Raw genomic sequence first — 23,175 nt, 5'->3', positions numbered from 1 at the left:
CATGAAAGCAAAAAAAATTCCAAGAAATACCCATTTAACCTGAGGTTGCTATAGTGATGAACAATAAAAAGCAAAGGGTAAATAGAAAACATAATTAAAATTGAAAATAAAAACTCAGCAGCATTGGATTATGGCCTGTGTTTTTGTGTTGGAAGGTCAGAACACGCTTAGAATTTGGGTGAGAAGAAGCAAGGTTCTTTGATTGAACAGTTTACTGGTTGGCAGTTTTCAAACCTGTCATGTCTTGGATCAGATCCCTGAGAAGACTGAGAGACAATGTTACTGTGTTCTAAACAGTCGGAAAGGACAGTGAGCTGAAGATAGCAAGAGCAAGGATTATGGATTGGACAGTATTCTCTGCTGCTGTTTCAGCATTGCCTGAGCACAAGAAACTGGTTTAAGTTTCAGAGAAGGTAGTCTCCAGGGAATTCTGTGCCATCAGGACTGCTGTAACCTATTTCAGAGAAGGTTTGTTGACGTGCACCTTGTCATAGAGTCAAGGAGATATACAGCACGAAAACAGGCCCTTTGGCCCAATTCATCCATGCCAACCAGGTTTCCTAACTTGAACTAGTCCCATTTGCCTGCATTTGGCCCATATCCCTCTAATCCTTTCTTATCCATGTACCCATGCAAATGTAATGTTGTAATTGTACCAGCCTCTACCAATGTTGCTCTTCAGGTCCTTTTCAATCTTTCCCATCTCCATGCCCTCCTCTATTCTGGGGATAAGGCTTTAGCTATTCAACTTTTCTATGCTCTGTGTCAGTGGCATCCATGTCCATGCTTTACATGGAACATAACTGCCTGTGAACCACAGAATTGTTACAGTACAGAAGGAGACCACTGAACCCACTGTGTCTGCACTAGCTCTCGAAATGCCCAACAATGCTCTCCCACTCTTTTGCCATAATACTGCGCATCACAGAATCTTTAGCAGGTAGAAGGGAGCAATCCAGACTCCAATGCCTGGTGAAAACATTTTTCCTCACATCACTTTTCTTCTTTTGCAGATTATTTTGAATCAGTGCCCTCTAGTTCTTGACACTGTTTTGAATGGAACGATTTTTGAATGGAACGATGTAGTGGGAAGTTGTGCGTGGAGCCTGAAGAGATAGGAGAGGCACTAAATGAATATTTTTCGTCAGTATTCACGCAGGAAAAAGTCAATGTAGTCGAGGAGAATACTGAGATACAGGCTTTTGACTAGACAGGATTGAGGTTCATAAGGAGACGGTGTTAGCAATTCCAGAAAGTGTGAAAATAGATAAGTCCCTTGGGCCAGATGGGATTTATCCTAGGATTCTCTGGGAGGCTAGGGAGGAGATTGCAGAGCCTTTGGCTTTGATCTTTATGTCATCATTGTCTGTAGGTATAGTGCCGGAAGACTGGAGGATAGCAAATGTCTCCTTGTTCAAGAAGGGGAGTAGAGACCATCCTGGAAATTATAGACCGGTGAGCCTTACTTCTGTTGTGGGCAAAGTTTTGGAAGGAATTTTAGAGATAGGATTTATAATCATCTAGAGAGAAATAATTTTGTTAGGGATAGTCAACACGGTTTTGTGAAGGGTAGGTCGTGCCTCACAAACCTTATTGAGTTCTTTGAAAAGGTGACCAAAGAGGTAGATGAGGGTAGAGTAGTTGATGCAGTGTATATGGATTTCAGTAAAGCGTTTGATAAGGTTCCCCATGGTAAGCTACTGCTGAAAATACGGATGCGTGGGATTGAGGGTGAGTTAGTGGCTTGGATCAGGAATTGGCTAGCTGAAAGAAGACAGAGGGTGGTGGTTGGTGGGAAATGTTCAACCTGGAGTTCAGTTACTAGTGGTGTACCTCAGGGATCTGTTTTGGGGCCACTGCTGTTTGTCATTTTTATAAATGACCTAGATGAGGGTGTAGAAGGATGGGATAGTAAATTTGCAGATGACACTAAAGTCGGAGGAGTTGTGGACAGTGCGGATGGATGCTGCAGTTTGCAGAGGGACTTAGATAAGCTGCAGAGCTGGGCTGAGAGATTGCAAATGGAGTTTAATGCGGAAAAGTGTGAGGTGATTCACTTTGGAAGGAGTAACAGGATTAGAGTATTGGGCTAATGGAAAGACTTTTGGTAGTGTGGATGAGCAGAGGGATCTCGGTGTACATGTGCATAGATCCCTGAAAGTTGGCACCCAGGTTGATGAGGTTGCTAAGAAGGCGTACACTGTGTTAGCTTTTATTAGTAGAGGGATTGAGTTTCGGAGCCGTGAGATCATATTGCAGCTGTTCAAAACTCTGGTGCAGCCGCACTTGGAGTATTCCGTATAGTTCTGGTCGCTACATTATAAGAAAGATGTGGAAACATTGGAAATGGTGCAGTGGAGATTTGTCAGGATGTTGCCTGGTATGGTGGGAAGGCCTTATGAGGAAAGGCTGAGGGACTTGAGGTTGTTTTCATTAGAGAGAAGAAGGTTAAGAGTTGACTTAGTTGAGGCATACAAAATGACCAGAGGATTAGATAGGGTGGACAGTGAGAGCCTTTTTCCTCGGATGGTGATGGCTAACACAAGGGGACATAGCTTTAAATTGAGGGGTGATAAATATTGGACAGATATCAGAGGTAGGTTCTTTACTCAGAGGGTAGTAAGGGCGTGGAATGCCCTGCCTGCAGCAGTTGTGGACTCACCAACTTTAAGGGCATTCAAATGGTCATTGGATAGACATATGGATAATACTGGAATAGTTTAGGTTAGAGGGTCATTAGATTGGTTCCACTGGTTGGCACAACATCGAGGGCCGAAGGGCCTGTACTGCACTGTAATGTTCTATTTTTCACTATCTACCCTGTCCATTCTCCTTAGGATCTTGAACATTTCCATCGAGTCAATTCTCAGCCTTCTTTTATCCAAGGAAAACAGTTCCAGCCTGTCCATTCTATCCTCATAACTACAGTTGTTTATCCCTGGAATCACTCTTGTGAATCTTCTCTGTACTCTTCCCAGAGGCTTCACATCCTTCCTCAAGAATAGCACCTAGAACTGGACGAAATATTCCAGACGAGGCCAAACTAGTGTCAACTTGACCACTTTTTGATTTGATTTGTTAACACACAGTGAAAAGTATTCTTTTTTGTGCGCTAGACAGACAAAACATACTATTCATAGAGAAGGAAACGAGAGAGTGCAGAATGTAGTGTTACAGTCATAGCTAGAGTGTAGAGAAAGATCAACTTAATGCAAGGTAAGTCCATTCCAAAATTCTGACAGCAGCAAGGAAGAAGCTGTTCTTGAGTCGGTTGATACGTGACCTCTTTCCCAACGGAAGAAGGTGGAAGAGAGAATGTCTGGGGTGCATGGGGTCCTTAATTATGCTGGCCGTTTTGCCAAGGCAGTGGGAAGTGTAGACAGAGTCAGTGGATGGAAGGCTGGTTTGCGTGATGGGTTGGGCTACATTCACAACCTTTTATTAATCCTTGCGGTCTTGGGCAGAGCAGAAGCAATGCCAAGCTGCGATACAACCAGAAAGAATGCTTTCTGTGGTGCATCTGTAAAAATTGTTGAGAGTCGTAGCTGACATGCCAAATTTCCTTAGTCTTCTGAGAAAGTAGAGTCATTAGTGGGCTTTGTTAACTATAGTGTCGGCATGGGAGGACCAGGACAGGTTGTTTGTGATCTGGATACCTAAAAACATGAAGCTCTTGACCCTTCCTACTTCGTCCCCATTGATGTAGACAGGGGCATGTTCTCCTTTACGCTTCCTGAAGTCGATGACAACCTCCTTCATTTTGTTGACTTTGGAGGAGAGATTATTGTTGCCGCACCAGTTCACCATATCCTTTATCTTGTTCTCAATACCCTTAATAAACCCTATGATACTAAGGGGGATTTTTCCTCCCCTGCCCACCACGGGAATACAGTAAAAAGTCTGACAACACCAGGTTTTAGTCCAACCTATTTATTTGATAATATTCTCACTAGATATTATCAAATAAATAGGTTGGACTAAAACCTGGTGTTGTCAGACTTTTTACTGTGTTTACGCCAGTCCAACGCCGGCATACCCACATCATCACCACGGGAATTGCAGTGGATGAAGGTGGGGAGCAAACCATGCAAAGGACTGTTGACTTCAGGTGGGATTTTCTGCTTTTGGGGAGAGCACGGCTGGAAAAATCCCACCCCATATGTTTCATTAACTGCTCTTTCAACATGCCCAACATCTTCAATAATTTATGTACATATAGAACAATGAACCTCTGTGTTAGAATGGGTAGCAGACCTTCAAATTAAGTCCTACTTTGATGTCAATTATTCAGTGGCAGTCAGAGGCATTCAGCCTCTGACCTTCGGGTAAGCATTCTCCAAGGCGGCCTTCACGACGCATGACAGTGCAGAGCCGCTGAACAGAGACTGATAGCCAAGTTCCGCACACGTGAGGACGGTCTCAACAGGGATCTTGGGTTCATGTCGCACTATCTGTAACCCCCGTGACTTGCCTGGGTTTGCAAAACCTCACTTACTGTACTGTCTGGAGACAATACACATCTCTGTAACCTGTGATCAGTGCTCCTTCCACTCACATTGTCAGCCACTTCAGGTCTTGAACAGCAGGTTAGGTGTAAGGATTCGCATTCTAATCAGTAATCTCTAAACTGTCTGTGCTTTATATGCTCTGTCTGAGGCCAGAACTCTCCATTCACCTGACGAAGAGGCAGTCCCCTCGAAAGCTTGTGAGTATTATCAAATAAATCGGTTGGACTAAAACCTGGTGTTGTCAGACTTTTTACTGTGTTTACGCCAGTCCAACGCTGGCATTCCCACATCATATATAAAGGGGCCATGGGTGGCACTGTTTGCTATTGGAGAATTGTGTGTGGATTTGAATCAGAGAAATAAAGGTTGTCACTGTCTCTTTACATTGTCTGTTCCTATTCTTCCTGCTAAAATGAATCAGCTCACATTTTTCTGCATTGAATTTCATCCGCCACTTGTCTATCCAATCCACCAACATCTCTATTACCTTTTAATGTACAAAACTATCCTCGTCATAGTTTATAACCTTTCCAATCTTTATTTCTGCCACAAATCTGGAAATCACTTCCAGAACACCACAGTCTAGGTCATTAATATATATCAGGAAGAAAAAAGGTCCCATACTGACTGCCGTTACAAACTTTCCTCAAATAATCATTTATTTCTACTCTCTGTTTTCTGTCACTCAGCCAATTTCTTATAGAACAAAAAACAGTACAGCACAGGAACAGGCACTTTGGCCCTCCAAGCCTGCACCAATCACGTACCCCTGCCTGTTCATGTACCTACTGATAAGTCTTAAATGTGGCTAACATATCTGTCTCAACCACTACACCTAGTAGTGCATTTCAGGCCCCCACCATCCTCTGTGTAAAAAACTTCTTCCCCACACATCTCTGCTGAACCTTTCCCCACTTACCTTGAACTTGTGCCCCTTGTGATTGTCATTCCTGCTCTGGGAAAATACTGTTCTTTACTCAGAAGGTAGTAAGGGCGTGGAATGCCCTGCCTGCAGCAGTTGTGGACTCGCCAACTTTAAGGGCGTTCAGATGGTCAATGGATAGGCATATGGATAACATTGGAATAGTTTAGGTTAGAGGGTCATTAGATTGGTTTCACTGGTCAGAGCAACATCGAGGGCCGAAGGGCCTGTACCGCGCTGTAATGTTCTATGTTCTACCCTATCTATACCCCTCATAATTTTACAACTTCTAGCAGGTCGCCCCTCAGCCGCTGTCTTTCCAGAAAAAACAATCCCAGTTTATTCAATCTCTCCTTATAATTATACCCTCCATACCAGGCAACATCCTGGTGAACCTTTTCTGTACTCCCTCCAAAGCCACCACATTTTCTGATAATGTGGTGACCAGAATTGAACGCAGTAGTCCAAATGTGGCCTAACCAGCATTTTATATAACAACGTGATTTGTCAACTTTTATATTTGATGCCTTGTCCGATGAAGACAAGCATGCCATGTGCTTTCTTGACCACCTTCCCCACCTGTGCTGTCATTTTTAAGGATCTGTGGACTTGTACACCCAGATCTCTCTATGTGTCTATGTTCCTAATAGTTCTGCCATTTATTTTATAGCTCCCACCTGGATGTGTCATAATGCATCACCTCGCATTTCTCCGGATTAAATTCCATCTGACATTTCTCTGCCCAATTTTCCAGCCTATCTATATCCTGCTGTACTTTCTGAAGTTAGTGATCTTCATCACCATCTGCAACTCCGCCAATCTTAGGTTATCATCTGCAAACTTGCTAATCAGGCCAATTACAGAAACATAGAAGATAGGAGCAGGAGGAGGCCAATTGGCCCTCAAGCCTGCTCTGCTATTAATTACGATCAACTCAATAGCCTAATCCTGCTTTTTCCCCCATAACCTTTGATTCCATTCGCCCCAAGTGCCATATCCAGCCGCCTCTTGAATACATTCAGTGTTTTGGCATCAACTGCTTCATGTGGTAATGAATTCCACAGGCTCACTACTCTTTGGGTAAAGAAATGTCTCCTCACCTCGATCTTAAATGGTCTACTCTGAATCCTCAGAGGTTCTGGACTCCCCCACCATCAGGAATATCCTCCCTGCATCTACCCTGTCTAGTCCTGTTCGAATTTTATAAGTCTCTATGTTATGTTTTCTTCCAAATCATTTACATATGTTACAAACAACAGAGGTCCCAACACTGATCCTTGCGGAACGCTACTCGCTATTGAGAGAAACATCCTTCCACCATTACCCTCTGTCTTCTATTGCCAAGCCAGTTCTGAATCCATCTAGCTAGTTCACCCTTGATCCCATGTGATGTAAATTTTGTACCAACCTACCATCAGGGACATTGTCTACCTTGCCTTTCATTCCATGAGCTAGAATTTTGCTCACATTTCTGTTTCAAATGCCTTATGAAGATCCATGTACACCTTATAAATAGCATTGCTCTTACCAACCTTCTCTCTTACCTCCATAAAAAACTTCAACAAGTTAGTTGAACAAACTTTTCCCTTAATGAATTCATGCTAGCTTTCTTAGCATAAATTCTCGAACCATAGTTTTCAGATGTTTCCCTACCACTGCCAGCATGTTGCCTGTGTCACCCTCATGAGTCCACCACTACACAGTGTAGGTGGCGCGGTGGCACAGTGGTTAGCACTGCTGCCTCACAGCGCCATGGACCTGGGTTCAATTCCCAGCTAGGGTTGCTGTCTGTGTGAAGTTTGCGTATTCGCCCCATGTCTGCGTGGGTTCCTCCAGGTGCTCCGGTTTCCTCCCGCAGTCTGAAAAACATACTGGTTAGGTGCATTAACCTGAAAAGGCACCAGAATGTGGCAACTAGTGGAATTTCACAGTAACTTCATTGTTCATGGAAACCTGACTTGTGACTAATAAATAAAGTTGGTGAGAGTCATAGCTGACATGTCAAATTTCCTTGGTCTTCTGAGAAAGTTGGTGGGCTTTCTTAACTGTAGTGTTAGAACATAGAACATAGAACATTACAGCGCAGAACAGGCCCTTCGGCCCATGATGTTGCGCTGACCAATTAAAAAAGCAATGACCCTCTCACCTAAACCAATCCCTTTCCATCCATAAACCTATCCATGGATCTCTTAAACGCCCCCAAACTAGGCGCATCTACAACTGCAGCAGGCAGGGCATTCCAATCCCTCACCACCCTCTGGGTAAAGAACCTACGTCTGACATCCGTCCTATATCTACCACCCCTTAATTTAAAGCTATGCCCCCTCGTGCTAGCTTTTTCCATCCGAGGAAAAAGGCTATCACTGTCCACCCTATCTAAACCTCTAATCATCTTATATGTTTCAATAAGGTCCCCTCTTAGCCGCCTTCTTTCTAACGAAAACAACCCCAAATCCCTCAGTCTCTCCTCATAGGACCTTCCCTCCATACCAGGCAACATCCTGGTAAACCTCCTCTGCACCCTCTCCAAAGCCTCCACATCCTTCCTATAATGTGGGGACCAGAACTGCACACAATACTCCAAGTGCGGACGCACCAGAGTTTTGTACAGTTGCAACATGATGTTGCGGCTCCTAAATTCAATCCCCCTACCAATAAACGCCAAGACACCGTATGCCTTCCTAACTACCTTATCTACTTGATTCCCAACTTTCAGGGATCTATGTACACATACACCTAGATCCCTCTGTTCATCAACACTATTCAGAGTCCTACCGTTAGCCCTATACTCTACACATCTGTTATTCGTGCCAAAGTGAATTACCTCACACTTTTCCGCATTAAACTCCATCCGCCACCCCTCGGCCCAGCTCTGCAACTTGTCCAAGTCTCTCTGTAAACTATGACACCCCTCTTCACTATCTACCACTCCTCCGACTTTGGTGTCATCAGCAAATTTACTGATCCACCCAACTATACCCTCATCCAGATCATTTATAAAAATTACAAACAGCAGTGGCCCCAAAACAGATCCCTGAGGCACACCACTTGTAACCGAACTCCATGACGAATACTTTCCATCAACCACCACCCTCTGTCTCCTATCTGCTAGCCAATTCCTGATCCAATTAACTAAATCACCCCCAATCCCATACATCTGCATTTTCTGCAGTAGCCTTCCATGGTGAACCTTATCAAACGCCTTACTAAAGTCCATATATACCACGTCAACTGCCTTACCCCCATCCACCTCTTTGGTCACTTTCTCAAAAAACTCAATAAGGTTAGTAAGGCACGTGCTGTGATGTTAGAATCAGGGAACCAATTCAGCCTCTTTCAGAATACGCCCCAATTTACTTGGGTCTCGAAGGGAACGCATAAAGGAAAAACGTGCTTTTCCCAGCACATGGAACCATCATGACTCTCAACCATGTTGGCATGGAGGGACCAATTAAAGTTAAAGTTTACTTATTAGTCACATGTAAGGCTTACATTAACACTGCAATGAAGTTACTGTGAAATTCCCCTAGTTAGCACACTCTGGTGTCTATTCGGATCAATGCACCTAATCAGCATGTCTTTCAGACTGTGGGAGGAAACTGGAGCAACCGGAGGAAACCCGGGGAGAATGTGCAGGCTCAGCACATTCACCCTGGTGCTGTGAGGCAGAAATGCTAACCACTGTGCCACCCCCAGGATTGTTGGTGATCTGGACACCTAAAAACCTGAAGCTCTTGACCATTTCTACTTCATCCCCTTGCTGTGGGGCTGAAGCCACATGTCAGCCAGACCAGGTAAGGATAAAAGATTTCCTTCCCAAGAGGGTGTTAATGAACCAGATGGATTTTTACAATGATCGATGCTGATTGTCAAGCATGCCAGATATATGAATTGAATTTAAATTCCACCAGCTGCTGAGTATTAATTTGGGCCTCTGCATTACTAGTCCAGTAATGTGATCCCATGCCACAATCCCCCCTGCTGTGATGTTAGAATCAGGGAACCAATTCAGCCTCTTTCAGAATACGCCCCAATTTACTTGGGTCTCGAAGGGAACGCATAAAGGAAAAACGTGCTTTTCCCAGCACATGGAACCATCATGACTCTCTTGCAGTGACACTTCAGTTTAATTTGTGTTGTTTCAACTGGGGCTGATTTTACATGTGACGTAATGGCATTTATTGATAGGTTTAGCAGTTGGTTCAGTTAGCGATCCCACAGGCTATTATGAGATGGTGAGCTGTGAAATAGCTATTTGACTGGAAGAAACTCCATTAAGACATTTGATCATTGTACTGTGCTGAGTTGTGGGCTATGAATTCAGTCTGTGTCATAAGCCAGGCATTCATGTTGAGAAATATAAAAGGACGCAAATCAATTCTAGTTATTCTTGTTCAAGTTATCAACCATGAAGCTGTTAGACAAAAATGTGCATCAGAAGAACATGGGACCAGATATCAGACATTTTTTACAGTAAGTACAATGAAATCAACTATTGTCACTTTACAATTAGGTTGTTACAAGTATTTTCAGTAGTGTGCTCAACAGAAGAACTATTACTACAGGATGAATTCAGTTATGAGGGATAGCTAATGTATCCTATACTATGTAGTTGTAGAATTCTAAATCTGGATCTATTAATAAGCTTTCCCTGATTAAATAAATAATAGAGTTTACCAGGTTTAGCACCATACCCATAAATAAACTTATGGAAAATAAGGCATAATTTGAATCTCAATAAAGGTAACTATGATTGTAGGAGTCATAAATTAGCCATAATGGACTGGAAAACATTACTGAAAGGAATGACAGTGGACAGGCAATGGCAGGCATTTAAAGAATGATTAGTTGAATGCCAGAAGATGCTTATTCCTATTTGGCACAAGAGAGATAAAAGAAATGTGGTCAAACCATGGTTTACAAGGGAAATTAGAGATTGTATCAGCTTCAAGGAAGAAGCATACAAATTGTCTAGATGAGAGCACTTTAAAATTTAATAAAGGAGGACCAAGGGATTGATTAAGAAGGGAAAAATAGAGTGTGAACATAAGCTAGCAGGGAACATAAAAACTGACTGTAAAAATTTGTCTGGCTGTCTAAAGAGAGAAAGATTGACAAAAACAAGTTAGGCCCCTTACAGTCAGAAACGGGATAATTCATGACAGGGAAACAAGAAATGGCTTAGGAATTAAATGTCTACTTTACTTCAGTTTTCACAAAGGAAAACATGAATAATGTACCAGAAGTACTGAGAGAAACAAGTTTTAGTGAGGTGCTGAAGGAAATCAGCATTAGTAGAAAAGTGGTTTTGGGGAAACTGATGGGATTGAAGGTGGATAAATCTCCAGGTCCTGGTAATCTTCACCCCAGAGTACTGAAGGAAGTGACCCTGGAAACAGTAGATCCATTGGTGGCTATTTTACAAAATTCTGTGAACTCTGGATTGGTTCCTACAGATTGAAGAGCAGCTAATGTAAGTCTGCTGTTCAAAAAGGGAGATAGAGAGAAAACAGGGAACTATAGATTAGTGAGTCTAACATCAATTCTAGGGAAGTTGCTAGAGTCCCTTATCAAGGCTTTCCTAACTCAGCATTTGTAAGGTAGTGGTATAATCAAACAAAGTCAGCATGGATTTACAAAAGGGAAATCATGCTTGACGAATCCATTGGAATACTTTGAGGATGTAACTAGTCGAGTTGATTGAGGAGAACCAGTAGATGTGGCTATTTAGACTTTCAGAAGGCTTTTGACAAGGTCTTACATAACTCTGATTTGATTTTAAGAACATAAGAACATAAGAAATAGGAGCAGGAGTAGGCCATCTAGCCCTTCGAGCCTGCCCCGCCATTCAATAAGATCATGGCTGATCTGTTGTGGCTCAGTTCCACTTTCCCGCCCTCTCCCCATAACCCTTAATCCCCTCTCTTATCAAGAACCCATCAACCCGCTTCTTAAAAATATTTAGCGAGGCAGCCTCCACCACTTCAACGGGCAGAGAATTCCAGAGATTCACCACCCTTTGAGTGAAGAAGTTCCTCCTCAACTCCGTTCTAAACCGCCTCCCCTTTATCTTGAGGCTGTGCCCCCTAGTCCTAATGTCCTTTCTGAGCGGGAAGAGTCTCTCCACCTCAATCCTATCCATCCCATTCATCATCTTATACGTCTCAATGAGATCTCCCCTCATTCTTCTAAACTCTAACGAGTACAAGCCCAGTTTATTCAGCCTCTCCTCATAGCTCAATCCCCTCAACTCCGGTATCAGCCTAGTAAACCTCCTCTGCACTCCCTCCAGGGCTAAAATATCCTTGCGCAGGTGCGGCGCCCAAAACTGCACACAATACTCCAGCTGCGGCCTCACCAATGCCCTATACAGCTGCAGCAAGACCTCCCTACTTTTATATTCAATCCCCCTCGCTATGAAGGCCAGCATCCCATTCGCCTTCCTGACCACCTGCTGCACCTGCAAGCTGGGTTTTTGCGACTCATGCACAAGGACCCCGAGGTCCCTCTGCACCGTCGCCTGCTGCAGTTTTTCGCCACGTAAGTAATAGTCCTTCCTACCATTCTTCCTACCAAAGTGGACCATTTTGATTTGATTTATTTTTGTCATATGTATTAACATACAGTGAGAAGTATTGTTCCTTGTGTGCTATACAGACAAAACATACCGTTCATAAAGAAGGAAATGAGAGAGTGAAGAATGTAGTGTTACAGTCATAGTTAGGGTGTAGAGGAAGATCACCTTAATGCAAAGTAAGTCCATTCAAAAGTCTGACAGCAGCAAGGAAGATGCTGTTCTTGAGTTGGTTGGTACGTGACCTCAGACTTGTGTATCTTTTTCCGAAGGAAGAAGATGGAAGAGAGAATGTCTGGAGTGCATAGGGTCCTTAAGTATGCTGGCTGCTTTGCCGAGGTGGCGGGAAGTGTAGACAGAGTCAATGGATGTTTGCGTGATGGATTGGGCTACGTTCACAACCATTTGTAGTTCCTTGCAGTCTTGGGCACAGCAGGAGCCATACCAAGCTGTGATACAACCAGAAAGAATGCTTTCTGTGGTGCATCTGTAAAAGTTAGTGAGAATTGTAGATGACATGCCAAATTTCCTTAGTCTTCTGAGAAAGTAGAGGCATTGGTGGGCTTTCTTAACTATAGTGTCAGCATGGGGGAACCAGGACAGTTTGTTTGTGATCTGGGTACCTAAAACCTTGAAGCTCCCCATCCTTTCTACTTCCTCCCCATTGATGTAGACAGGGGCATGTTCTCCTTTACACTTCCTGAAGTTGATGACAATCTCCTTCATTTTGATGACATTGAGGGAGAGATTATTGTTGCCGCACTAGTTCACCAGATTCTCCATCTCGTTCCTGTACTCTGTCTCGTCATTGTTTGACATCCGACCCATTATAGTGGTGTTGTCAGCAAACTTGACAACAGACTACTATGTAAGGTTAAAGCACAAGGGGTTGCAGGTCATGCCTTGAGATGGATAGAAAGCTGCTTTGCAGATAGGAAGCAAAGAGTTAGCATAAATGGTCTTTTTCTGATTGGCAGTCAGTGACTAGTGGGATTCTGCAGGAATCTGTGCTAGAATCCCAACTGTTCACATTATATATTAATAATTTGGAAGAGAGAACTGAATGTATTATCACCAAATTTGAAGATGATACAAAGTTGGGTGGGAGGGTGAGCTGTGAGGAGGATGCAGAGATGCTTCAACATGACTGAGGTGAGTGTGTGGGAAAATGCATGGCAGATGCAGTATAATGTGAGGTTATCCACTTTGGTAGCAATAAATTTTATTATTTATTTATTAGTCAGAATGAAGATACTATGAAATTCCCCAATAATAGGAAGACAGATTATTACTTGAATGAGTGTAAATTGAGAAAGATGGATATTTAGCAAGACCTTGTGCATCAGTCACTGAAAGCGCGCAGGTACAGGAGGCAATAAAAAAGGCAAATGTTATTTTGACTTTTGTAGCGAGAGGATTTGAGTATAGAGATAGGGATGTTTTACTGCAGTTGGACAGGGCGCTGGTGAGGCCACATCTGGAGTATTGTGTGCTGTTTTGGTGTCCTTCTCTTTAACATATGCTTAATACTATCTCCACTCACATTGTTTGCACCTCTAAGACTTGATTAGCTATAAAGACTCGCATTCTAATCAGTGTTCTGTAAACTGAGTGTGTGCCTTTATATGCCCTGTTTGTGATCAGATCTCCCTACTCACCTGATGAAGGGGCAAATCCCCAAAAGCTAGTGGTGTTTGCTACCAAATAAACCTGTTGGACTTTAACCTGGTTTTATGAGACTTTTTACTGTGTTTACCTCAGTCCAATGCTGGCATCTCCACATAAAGAAAAGCCAAGCAGTGTGCCTTAATGACTACCACCTAATGGCTGTGACGTACATCATGATGAAGTGTTTTAAAGGTTTTGTCATGGCAAGCATCAACACAGGTCTCCCAAATTGCTGGATCCTTTACAGTTCACCTATCACCACAACAGGTCCATAGCAGATGCCATCTGCCTAGAGCTACACTCTACTTTGGAACACTAACACTTATGTCAGACTCCTATTTATTGACTACAGCTCAGCTTTCAACACCATTATCCCAACAAAACTCATCTCCAAATTCCATGGTTTAGGACGCAGCCCTGCCCTCTGTGATTGGATCCTAGACTTCCTAACCCACAGACTGCAATCAGTAATGATAGGCAAAGGCACCTCCTCCAGGATTATCCTCAAACCGGGGCCCTACAAGGCTGTATCCTCTGTCCCTTACTATATTTCTTATAACTATAATTTATGACCCTATGGCAAAATTCTGCTCCAACTCCATTTTCAAGTTTGCTGATGACACCACTGTAGTGGATCCAATCTCAAACAATGATGTGACGGAGCACAGGAAAGCAATAGAGAACCTGGTGAAAAATTAGACAAGGAAGTATACTATGAGAAGTCTGACACTGGGAAGTTCCGACAAAGGGACCTTGAAGTGTCCATAGATCTCTGAAGGCAGAAAGGCAGCTTAATAGGGTGATGAAAAAGGCATATGGCACATTTGCCTTTATCAATGAGGCATAGATCACAAAAGCAGAGAGGTCATGATGGAGTTGCATAAAACTTTGGTGAGACCACAGCTGGAATACTGTCTGCTGTTCTGGTCACCACATTATAGGAAGGACGTGAACGTACTGGAGAGGGTGCACTGAAGAGGGTGCAGATTTACCAGGATGTTGCTTAGGATGGAACATTTAAGTTATGAAGAGAGGTTGGATAGGCTTGGGTTGTTTTTGTTGGAGCAGGGAAGACTAAGGGGCGACCTGATCGAGGTGTTCAAGATTATGACGGGCATGGACGGGGTAGAGAGGGAGCAGTTGTTCCCCTTAGTTGAAGAGTCAGTTACAAGTTAAAAGTGAGGGTGGGAGGTTTAGTGGGGATTTGAGGAAAAATCTTTACTCAGAGGGTGGTGACGGTCTGGAATGCACTGCTTGGGAGGGTAGTGGAGGTGGGATGCCTCACATCCTTCAACAAAATACCTGGATGAGTACGTGGCATGCCATAAACGTTCAAGGCTGTGGGCCAAATGCTGGTAAGTAGGATTAGGTGGGCAGGCCAGGGCATTTCATGCATCAGTGCAGCCTTAGTGGGATGAAGGGCTTGTTCTGCTCTGTAGTATTCTGTGATTCTGTGAAATGGTGTGGTGACAATAATCACTCCCTCAATGTCAGTAAAACAAAGAAAGTAGCCATTGACTTCAGGAAACATAGTGGAGGACATAAAATCGATGAAGTAAATCAGTTTATTTATTAGTTACAAGTAAGCTCACATTCACACAGCAATTAGATTACTGTGAAAATCCCCTAGTCGCCATACTCTGGTGCTTGTTTGGGTACACTGATAGAACATAGAACATAGAACATTACAGCGCAGAACAGGCCCTTCGGCCCACGATGTTGCGCCGACCAGTTACAAAAACAATGACCCACTAGCCTATACCAATGATGGAGAATTTAGCATGGCCAATGCGCCTAACCTGCATATTTTTCAGACTGTGGGAGGAAACTGGAGCACCTGGAGGAAACCCATGCAGACACGGAGAACGTACAAACTCCACACATACAGTGACCCTAGCTGGGAATCGAACCTGGGTTCCTCATGCTGTGAAGCAGCAGTGCTAACCACTGTGCCTCCGTGCAACCCATGAAGTGGAAATGGTTGAGATCTTCAAGTTCCTAGGTATTCAGATCACCAACAAACTGTCCTGGTCCCTCCCCGCTGACACCATAGTCAAGAAAGCCCACCAGCACCTCCACTTTCTCAGGAAACTAAGGAAATTCGGCATATCCGCTAGGCGGAAGGAGATGGCCTAGTGGCATTATCGCAAGACTATTAATCCAGAAACATAGTTAATATTCTGGGAACCTGGGTTCAAATCCCGCCATGGAAAGTAGTGAAATTTGAATTCAGTAAAAAAATATCTGGAATTAAGTATCTAGTGATGACCAATTATTGTAAAAACTCATCTGATTCACTGCTATCTTTAGAGAAGGAAATATGCCATTCTTTCTTGGTCTGGCCTATAGGTGCCACAGCAATAGTTGCCCTTAGGCAACTAGGGATGGGCAATAAATGTTGGCCAACCAGCAAAGCCCATGTCCTGTGAATAAATAAAAAACCCTCTAAACTTTTACAGATGCTCCATTGAAAGCAACCTTTCCGGATGTATCACAGCTTGGTATGGTTCCTGCTATGACCCCGACCGCAAGAAGCTATGTGAACATAGGTTGTGAACATAGTTCAGTCCAAATCACAAACCAGCCTCCCCACCATTGACTCTGTCTCCACTTTCCACTGCCTTGAAAAAGCAGCCAGCATAATCAAGGACCCCACACAACCTTCTTCCATTGGGAAATAAATGCAAAAGTCTGAGAATTAGTACTAACCAATGAAGAACAGCTTCTTCCCTGCTGTCATCAGACTTTTGAATGGACTAGCATATATTAGGTTGATCTTTCTCAACATCCTAGCTATGACTGTAACATTAAATTCTACACCCTCTCCTTTTTCTGCTGTGTACTCTGTAAAATATATGTTTTGTTAGTATAGCGTGCAAAAAGCAATACTTTTCGTTGTATCCCGATACGTGACAATAATAAATCAAATCAAATCATACCTGGCATAAAGGAAGATGATTGTGGTTGCTGGTGGCCAATCAGCTCCGCACGAGGGCATTGCGGCAGAAATTCCGCAGGGTAATGTCCTACGCTAATCCTCTCTGTATCATTCCAATTTTAGTATATGTGCTGCCGTAGGCCCAACAATTATCAACATCATTGAGGTCACCATTGACCAAACACTTTCTTGACCAACTGATTAAATACAATGGCCACAAAAGCAAGCTGAAAGCTGGGAACTCTGCACCGACAAACTCCACCTGATTCAAGGAGGTGGGATTGATGACATGGTCATGAAGTGGGATTGGGTACATGACCAGGAAGTGGGGTCGGAGGACATGCTATTTAAGAAGGGTTGTAGAAATAAACCAGGGAACTACAGACCAGTGAGTCTCACATCAGTGGCAGGGAAGAAACTTCTGAAGGAGAGCATATATCTCCACTTGGAGAGGCAAAGCTTGATCAGGGAGAGTCAGCGTGGCTTTGTCAGAAGGAGGTCATGACTAACAGATTTGATTTTTTGACGAGGTGATCAGGTGTGGAGACGAGGGTAGTGCAGTCGATGTAGTTTATATGGATTTTAGCAAAGCCTTTGACAAGGTTCCACATGGGAGACTTGTAAAGAAGGTAAATTCACATTTGATAAAATGGATTCAAAATTGACTCAGTTGTAGGAGACAGAGGGTGATGACAGAAGGTTGCTTTCGTGAGTGGAATCCAGTGCCCTGTGGTGTACCACAGGGATCTGTGCTGGGTCCCCTATTATTCGTCATTTATATAAGTGACGTTGATGACTATGTAGGGGGTAGGATTAGTATAGAACATAGAACATTACAGCGCAGTACAGGCCCTTCGGCCCTCGATGTTGCGCCGACCAATGGAATCAATCCAATGACCCTCTAACCTAAACTATTCCAATGTTATCCATATGCCTATCCAATGACCATTTGAACACCCTTAAAGTTGGCGAGTCCACAACTGCTGCAGGTAGGGCATTCCACGATTTTACTACCCTCTGAGTAAAGAACCTACCTCTGACATCCGTCCTAAAATTACCACCCCTGAATTTAAAGCTATGTCCCCTTGTGTTAGCCATCACCATCCGAGGTACATAAGAACATAAGAAATAGGAGCAGGAGTAGGCCATCTAGCCCTTCGAACCTACCCCGCCATTCAACAAGATCATGGCTGATCTGTCGTGGCTCAGTTCCACTTTCCCGCCCTCTCCCCATAACCCTTAAGCCCCTCGCTTATCAAAAACCCATCAACCCGCGTCTTAAAAATATTTAGCGAGGCAGCCTCCACCACTTCAACGGGCAGAGAATTCCAGAGATTCACCACCCTTTGAGTGAAGAAGTTACTCCTCAACTCCATTCTGAACCGCCCCCCCTTTATCTTGAGGCTGTGCCCCGTAGTCCTAATGTCCTTTCTGAGCGGGAAGAGTCTCTCCACCTCTATCCTATCCATCCCATTCATCATCTTATGTGTCTCAATGAGATCTCCCCTCATTCTTCTAAACTCTAACGAGTACAAGCCTAGTTTATTCAGCCTCTCCTCATAGCTCAACCCCCTCAACTCCGGCATCAGCCTAGTAAACCTCCTCTGCACTCCCTCCAAGGCCAAAATATCCTTGCGCAAGTGCAGCGACCAAAACTGCACACAGTACTCCAGCTGCGGCCTCACCAGTGCCTTGTACAGCTGCAGCAAGACCTCCCTACTTTTATATTCAATCCCCCTCTCTATGAAGACCAGCATCCCATTAGCCTTCCTGACCACCTGCTGCACCTGCAGGCTGGGTTTTTGCGACTCATGCACAAGGACCCCGAGGTCCCTCTGCACCGTCGCCTGCTGCAGTTTTTCGCCATGTAAGTAGTAGTCTTTCCTACCATTATTCCTACCAAAGTGGACCACCTCGCACTTGCCAACATTAAATTCCATTTGCCAGTTCCTGGCCCATTCGCCCAGCCTATCTAGATCCTTCTGCAGACTCTCCACACCCTCCGTGCAATTTGCCGTTCCACCAATCTTGGTGTCATCAGCAAATTTCGACACCCTACACTCGGTTCCCTCCTCCAGATCATCTATATAAATGGTAAATAGCTGAGGCCCCAGCACCGACCCCTGGGGCACTCCACTAGTCACCAACCGCCAATCCGAATAGCACCCATTGACCCCCACTCTCTGTCTCCTATTTGACAACCAATCCTCTATCCACGCTAACACCCTACCCCCAACTCCATGCCCCCTTACCTTCTGCAATAACCTCTTGTGAGGTACCTTGTCAAACGCCTTCTGAAAATCAAGAAAGACCACATCCACCGGCTCTCCTCTATCCACCGCCCTAGACACATCCTCATAGAACTCCAATAAATTTATCAGACAAGACTTCTCCTTAACGAAACCGTGCTGCGTCTGCTCTATCAAGCAATTCCCCTCAAGATGCCTCGCTATTTCCTCCTTGATGACGGATTCTAACATTTTACCTACAACAGACATTAAACTAACCGGCCTATAAATTCCCTGCCTTTTGCCTGCCACCCTTCTTAAACAACGGCGTAACATTAGCCTCTTTCCAATCTTCCGGCACTTCCCCGGAATCCAGCGACATTTGGAAAATAACCACCAAGGCATCCACTATCACCTCCGCCATTTCTTTCAGAACCCTTGGATGCATTCCATCCGGTCCTGGGGACTTGTCCACAATCAGCCCCTCCAGTCTGTCGAGCACCGCCTCTCTAGTAACAATAATGTTATTGAGACCCTCCTGTCCTACCATCTTTCCATCGCTAACACCCGGCAAATTATTCACGTCCTCCTCTGTGAAGACCGAAACGTTCCAACGTTCCACCGAAAGGGTCCAACGTTCACCCTAGCCAGCCTCTTCCTTTTTATATATTTATAAAAACTGTTGCTATCCTTTTTTATATTAAGCACTAGCCCAGCTTCATAGTTTCTCCTACCCTTCTTTATCAACTTCTTTGTCAATCTTTGTTGACATTTAAACCTCTCCCAATCCTCTTCTCGCCCACTACTCTTAGCTACTCTAAACGCCTCCGGCTCTCACCCTATCCAATCCTTTGATCATCTTGAATGCCTCAATTAGGTCACCTCCTAACCTTCTCTCTAATGAAAATAACCTCAAGTCCCTCATAAGACCTTCCCACCATACCAGGCAACATCCTGGTAAACCTCCTCTGCACCCTTTCCAATGCCTCCACATCTTTCTTATAATGCGGCGACCAGAACTGTACGCAATACTCCAAGTGCGGCCGCACCAGAGTTTTGTACAGTTGCAACATGACCTCACGGCTCCGAAATTCAATCCCTCTACCAATAAAAGCTAACACACGGTACGCCTTCTTAACAACCTTATCACCTGGGTGCCAACTTTCAGGGAGATGTTTGCGGATGACACAAAGATTAGCAGGTGGTTAATAGAGAGGTTGAGTGTCTTTGGCTACAAGAAGATATGGATGGAATGGTCAAATAGGAAGATAAATGGCAGAAGAAATTTAACACTGAAAAGCTAACTTTGGAAAGTTAACTTTGGATGGAGTAATTTGACAAGGAAGTATTCAATGAATGGCATGACACTACAAAGTTTGGTGGAACAAAGGGACCCTGACATTTGTCCATAAACCTCTGAAGGTGAACATAGAACATAGAACATTACAGTGCAGAACAGGCCCTTCGGCCCACGATGTTGCGCCGACCAGTTAAAAAACAATGACCCACTAACCTAAACCAATCCCTTTTCGTCCATAAACCTATCCACGAATCTCTTAAACGCCCCCAAACTAGGCGCATTTACAACCGCAGCAGGCAGGGCATTCCAATCCCTCACCACCCTCTGGGTAAAGAACCTACCCCTGACATCCGTCCTATAACTACCCCCCCTTAATTTAAAGCTATGCCCCCTCGTGCTAGCTTTCTCCATCCGTGGAAAAACGCTATCACTGTCCACCCTATCTAAACCTCTAATCATCTTATATGTTTCAATAAGACCCCCTCTTAGCCGCCTTCTTTCCAGCGAAAACAACCCCAAATCCCTCAGTCTCTCCTCATAGGACCTCCCCTCCATACCAGGCAACATCCTGGTAAACCTCCTCTGCACCCTCTCCAAAGCCTCCACATCCTTCCTGTAATGTGGGGACCAGAACTGCACACAGTACTCCAAGTGCGGCCGCACCAGAGTTGTGTACAGTTGCAACATGATGCTGCGACTCCTAAATTCGATCCCCCTACCAATAAACGCCAAGACACCGTATGCCTTCTTAACAACCCTATCTACTTGATTCCCAACTTTCAGGGATCTATGTACACATACACCTAGATCCCTCTGTTCATCCACACTATTCAAAGTCCTCCCGTTAGCCCTGTACTCAACACATCTGTTATTCCTACCAAAGTGAATTACCTCACACTTCTCCGCATTAAACTCCATCCGCCACCTCTCGGCCCAGCTCTGCAACCTGTCCAAGTCTTCCTGCAAACTATGACACCCTTCCTCACAATCTACCACACCTCCGACTTTGGTGTCATCAGCAAATTTACTAATCCACCCAACTATACCCTCATCCAGATCATTAATAAAAATTACAAACAGCAGTGGCCCCAAAACAGATCCCTGAGGCACACCACTCGTAACCGAACTCCATGACGAACATTTACCATCAACCACCACCCTCTGTCTCCTATCTGCTAGCCAATTCCTGATCCAATTTCCTAGATTACCCTCAATCCCATACATCTGCATTTTCTGCAGAAGCCTACCATGGTGAACCTTATCAAACGCCTTACTAAAATCCATATATACCACGTCAACTGCCTTACCCCCATCCACCTCTTTGGTCACTTTTTCAAAAAACTCAATAAGGTTAGTAAGGCACGACCTACCCTCCACAAAACCATGCTGACTATCTCCAATCAATTCATTACTCTCCAAATAACTATAAATCCTATCCCTAATAATTTTTTCTAAAACCTTGCCCACAACAGAAGTGAGACTCACTGGTCTATAATTCCCGGGGAATCTCTGTTCCCCTTCTTAAACAATGGGACAACATTCGCTAACCTCCAATCTTCCAGTACTATACCAGAGGCCAACGACGACCTGAAGATCAGAGCCAGAGGCTCTGCAATCGCCTCTCTTGCCTCCCAGAGAATCCTAGGGTAAATCCCATCCGGACCAGGGGACTTATCTATTTTCAATCCCTCAAGAATATCCAGCACATCCTCCTTATCAACTGTAATACTGTCTATTCTACTCCCCTGCAACCCAGTGTCCTCCTCAGCTATATTCTTGTGAAGGGCATGTCAGTAGACTGGTGAAAAGGGCATATGGGATATTGCCTTTATCAATCAAGGCATAGATCACAAAAGCAGGGAAGTCATGTTGGAGTTGCTTAGAACTTGAGTGAGGCCACAGTTGGAGTACTGTGTTCTGGTCACCACATTATAGGAAGGATGTGATTGCACTGGAGGGCAGAAGAGGTTTACCAGGATGCTGCCTGGGATGGAACTTTTAAGTTATGAAGAGAGGTTGCTTAGGCTTGGGTTGTTTTCGTTGAAGCTGAGAAGATTGAAGGTGACCAGACTGAGGTGTTCAAGACATGCACAGAGTGGATAAGGAGCAGCTGTTCCCCTTTGTTAAAGGGTCAGTTACAAGGGGACATAGGTTCAAGGGAGTGGCAGGGGATATGAAGAAAAGCTTTTTCACCCAGATGGTGGCGACAGCCTGGAATGTGCTGCTTGAGAGGGTGGTAGGGATGCCTCACATCCTATAAAAAGTACCTGGATGAGCACTTGGCACATCATAACATTCAGGGCTATGGGCTAAGTGCAGTTAAATGGCAATAAGTGGGAGGTCAGGTGTTTCTCGCATGTTGTGAAGACTTGATGGAATGAAGAGACTCTTCTGCACTGTATGATTTTATTAGCAGGAGGTAGAGTCGGGGGGACAAGGCCAGAAGGATGGGTCAGAGGACATGGCCAGGAGCAGAGGTTAGAGACGTGGCCAGGATGGGAGGTTGGAGACATGGACAGGACTCTATCTACTCTTGGAACCCCCTCCACTCCCCCTCCTCCTTGTTTCCCTTCACTCCACCTCCTCATTGTGTCCCTCCACTCCACTTCCTCCACATATCTCTCCACTCCACCTCTTCCTCTTGTCCCTTGACTCCTCCTCCTCCCAGTTTCCCTCAACTCCCACTCCTACCCGTGTCCCTCCACTCCACCTTCTTCCCATATCCCTCCACTCCACTTCCTGCCCATGTCCCGCCACTCCTCATCCTCCCTGTGTCCCTCCACTCACCCTCCGCCCCATGTCCCTCTACTCCCACTCCTCCTTGTGTTCCTCCACTCCACCTCCACTGTGTGTCTCTCCACTCCACCTCCTCCCCATGTCCCTCCACTCCCCCTCCTCCCTGTGTCCCTCAAATCCCCTCCTCCCTATGCCTCCTCCCTATGTCCCTCCACTCCACCTCCTCCATGTGTCCCTTCACTCTTCCACCTCCGTGTCCTTCCACTCCCCCTCCTCCCCATGTCCCTCCACTCTACCTCCT

At 44.6% G+C, this 23,175-nt stretch overlaps 1 protein-coding gene across 4 annotated transcripts in view; it reads left to right on the top strand.

Annotated features, from left to right (window-relative positions):
- Window positions 1-23,175, top strand: part of enah (ENAH actin regulator) — a 561,715-nt gene that overhangs the window by 379,854 nt on the left and 158,686 nt on the right. The window contains exon 1 of one of the 4 annotated variants that reach the window (XM_080193084.1): window positions 9,761-9,903. The exons of the other annotated variants lie outside the window; for them this stretch is intronic. Coding sequence (XP_080049210.1) covers window positions 9,839-9,903 — 65 coding nt within the window. The 5' untranslated portion in view covers window positions 9,761-9,838. Of the gene's footprint in view, window positions 1-9,760; window positions 9,904-23,175 lie in introns of those variants that run through there. 4 annotated transcript variants of the gene reach the window in all.

Source organism: Carcharhinus amblyrhynchos, chromosome 7, assembly GCF_965287045.1.
Source record: "Carcharhinus amblyrhynchos chromosome 7, sCarAmb.v2.hapA, whole genome shotgun sequence".
Lineage (NCBI taxonomy): Eukaryota > Metazoa > Chordata > Chondrichthyes > Carcharhiniformes > Carcharhinidae > Carcharhinus > Carcharhinus amblyrhynchos.
The sequence above is the reverse complement of the archived record's forward strand: the minus strand, read 5'-3'. Positions and strand labels throughout refer to the sequence as shown.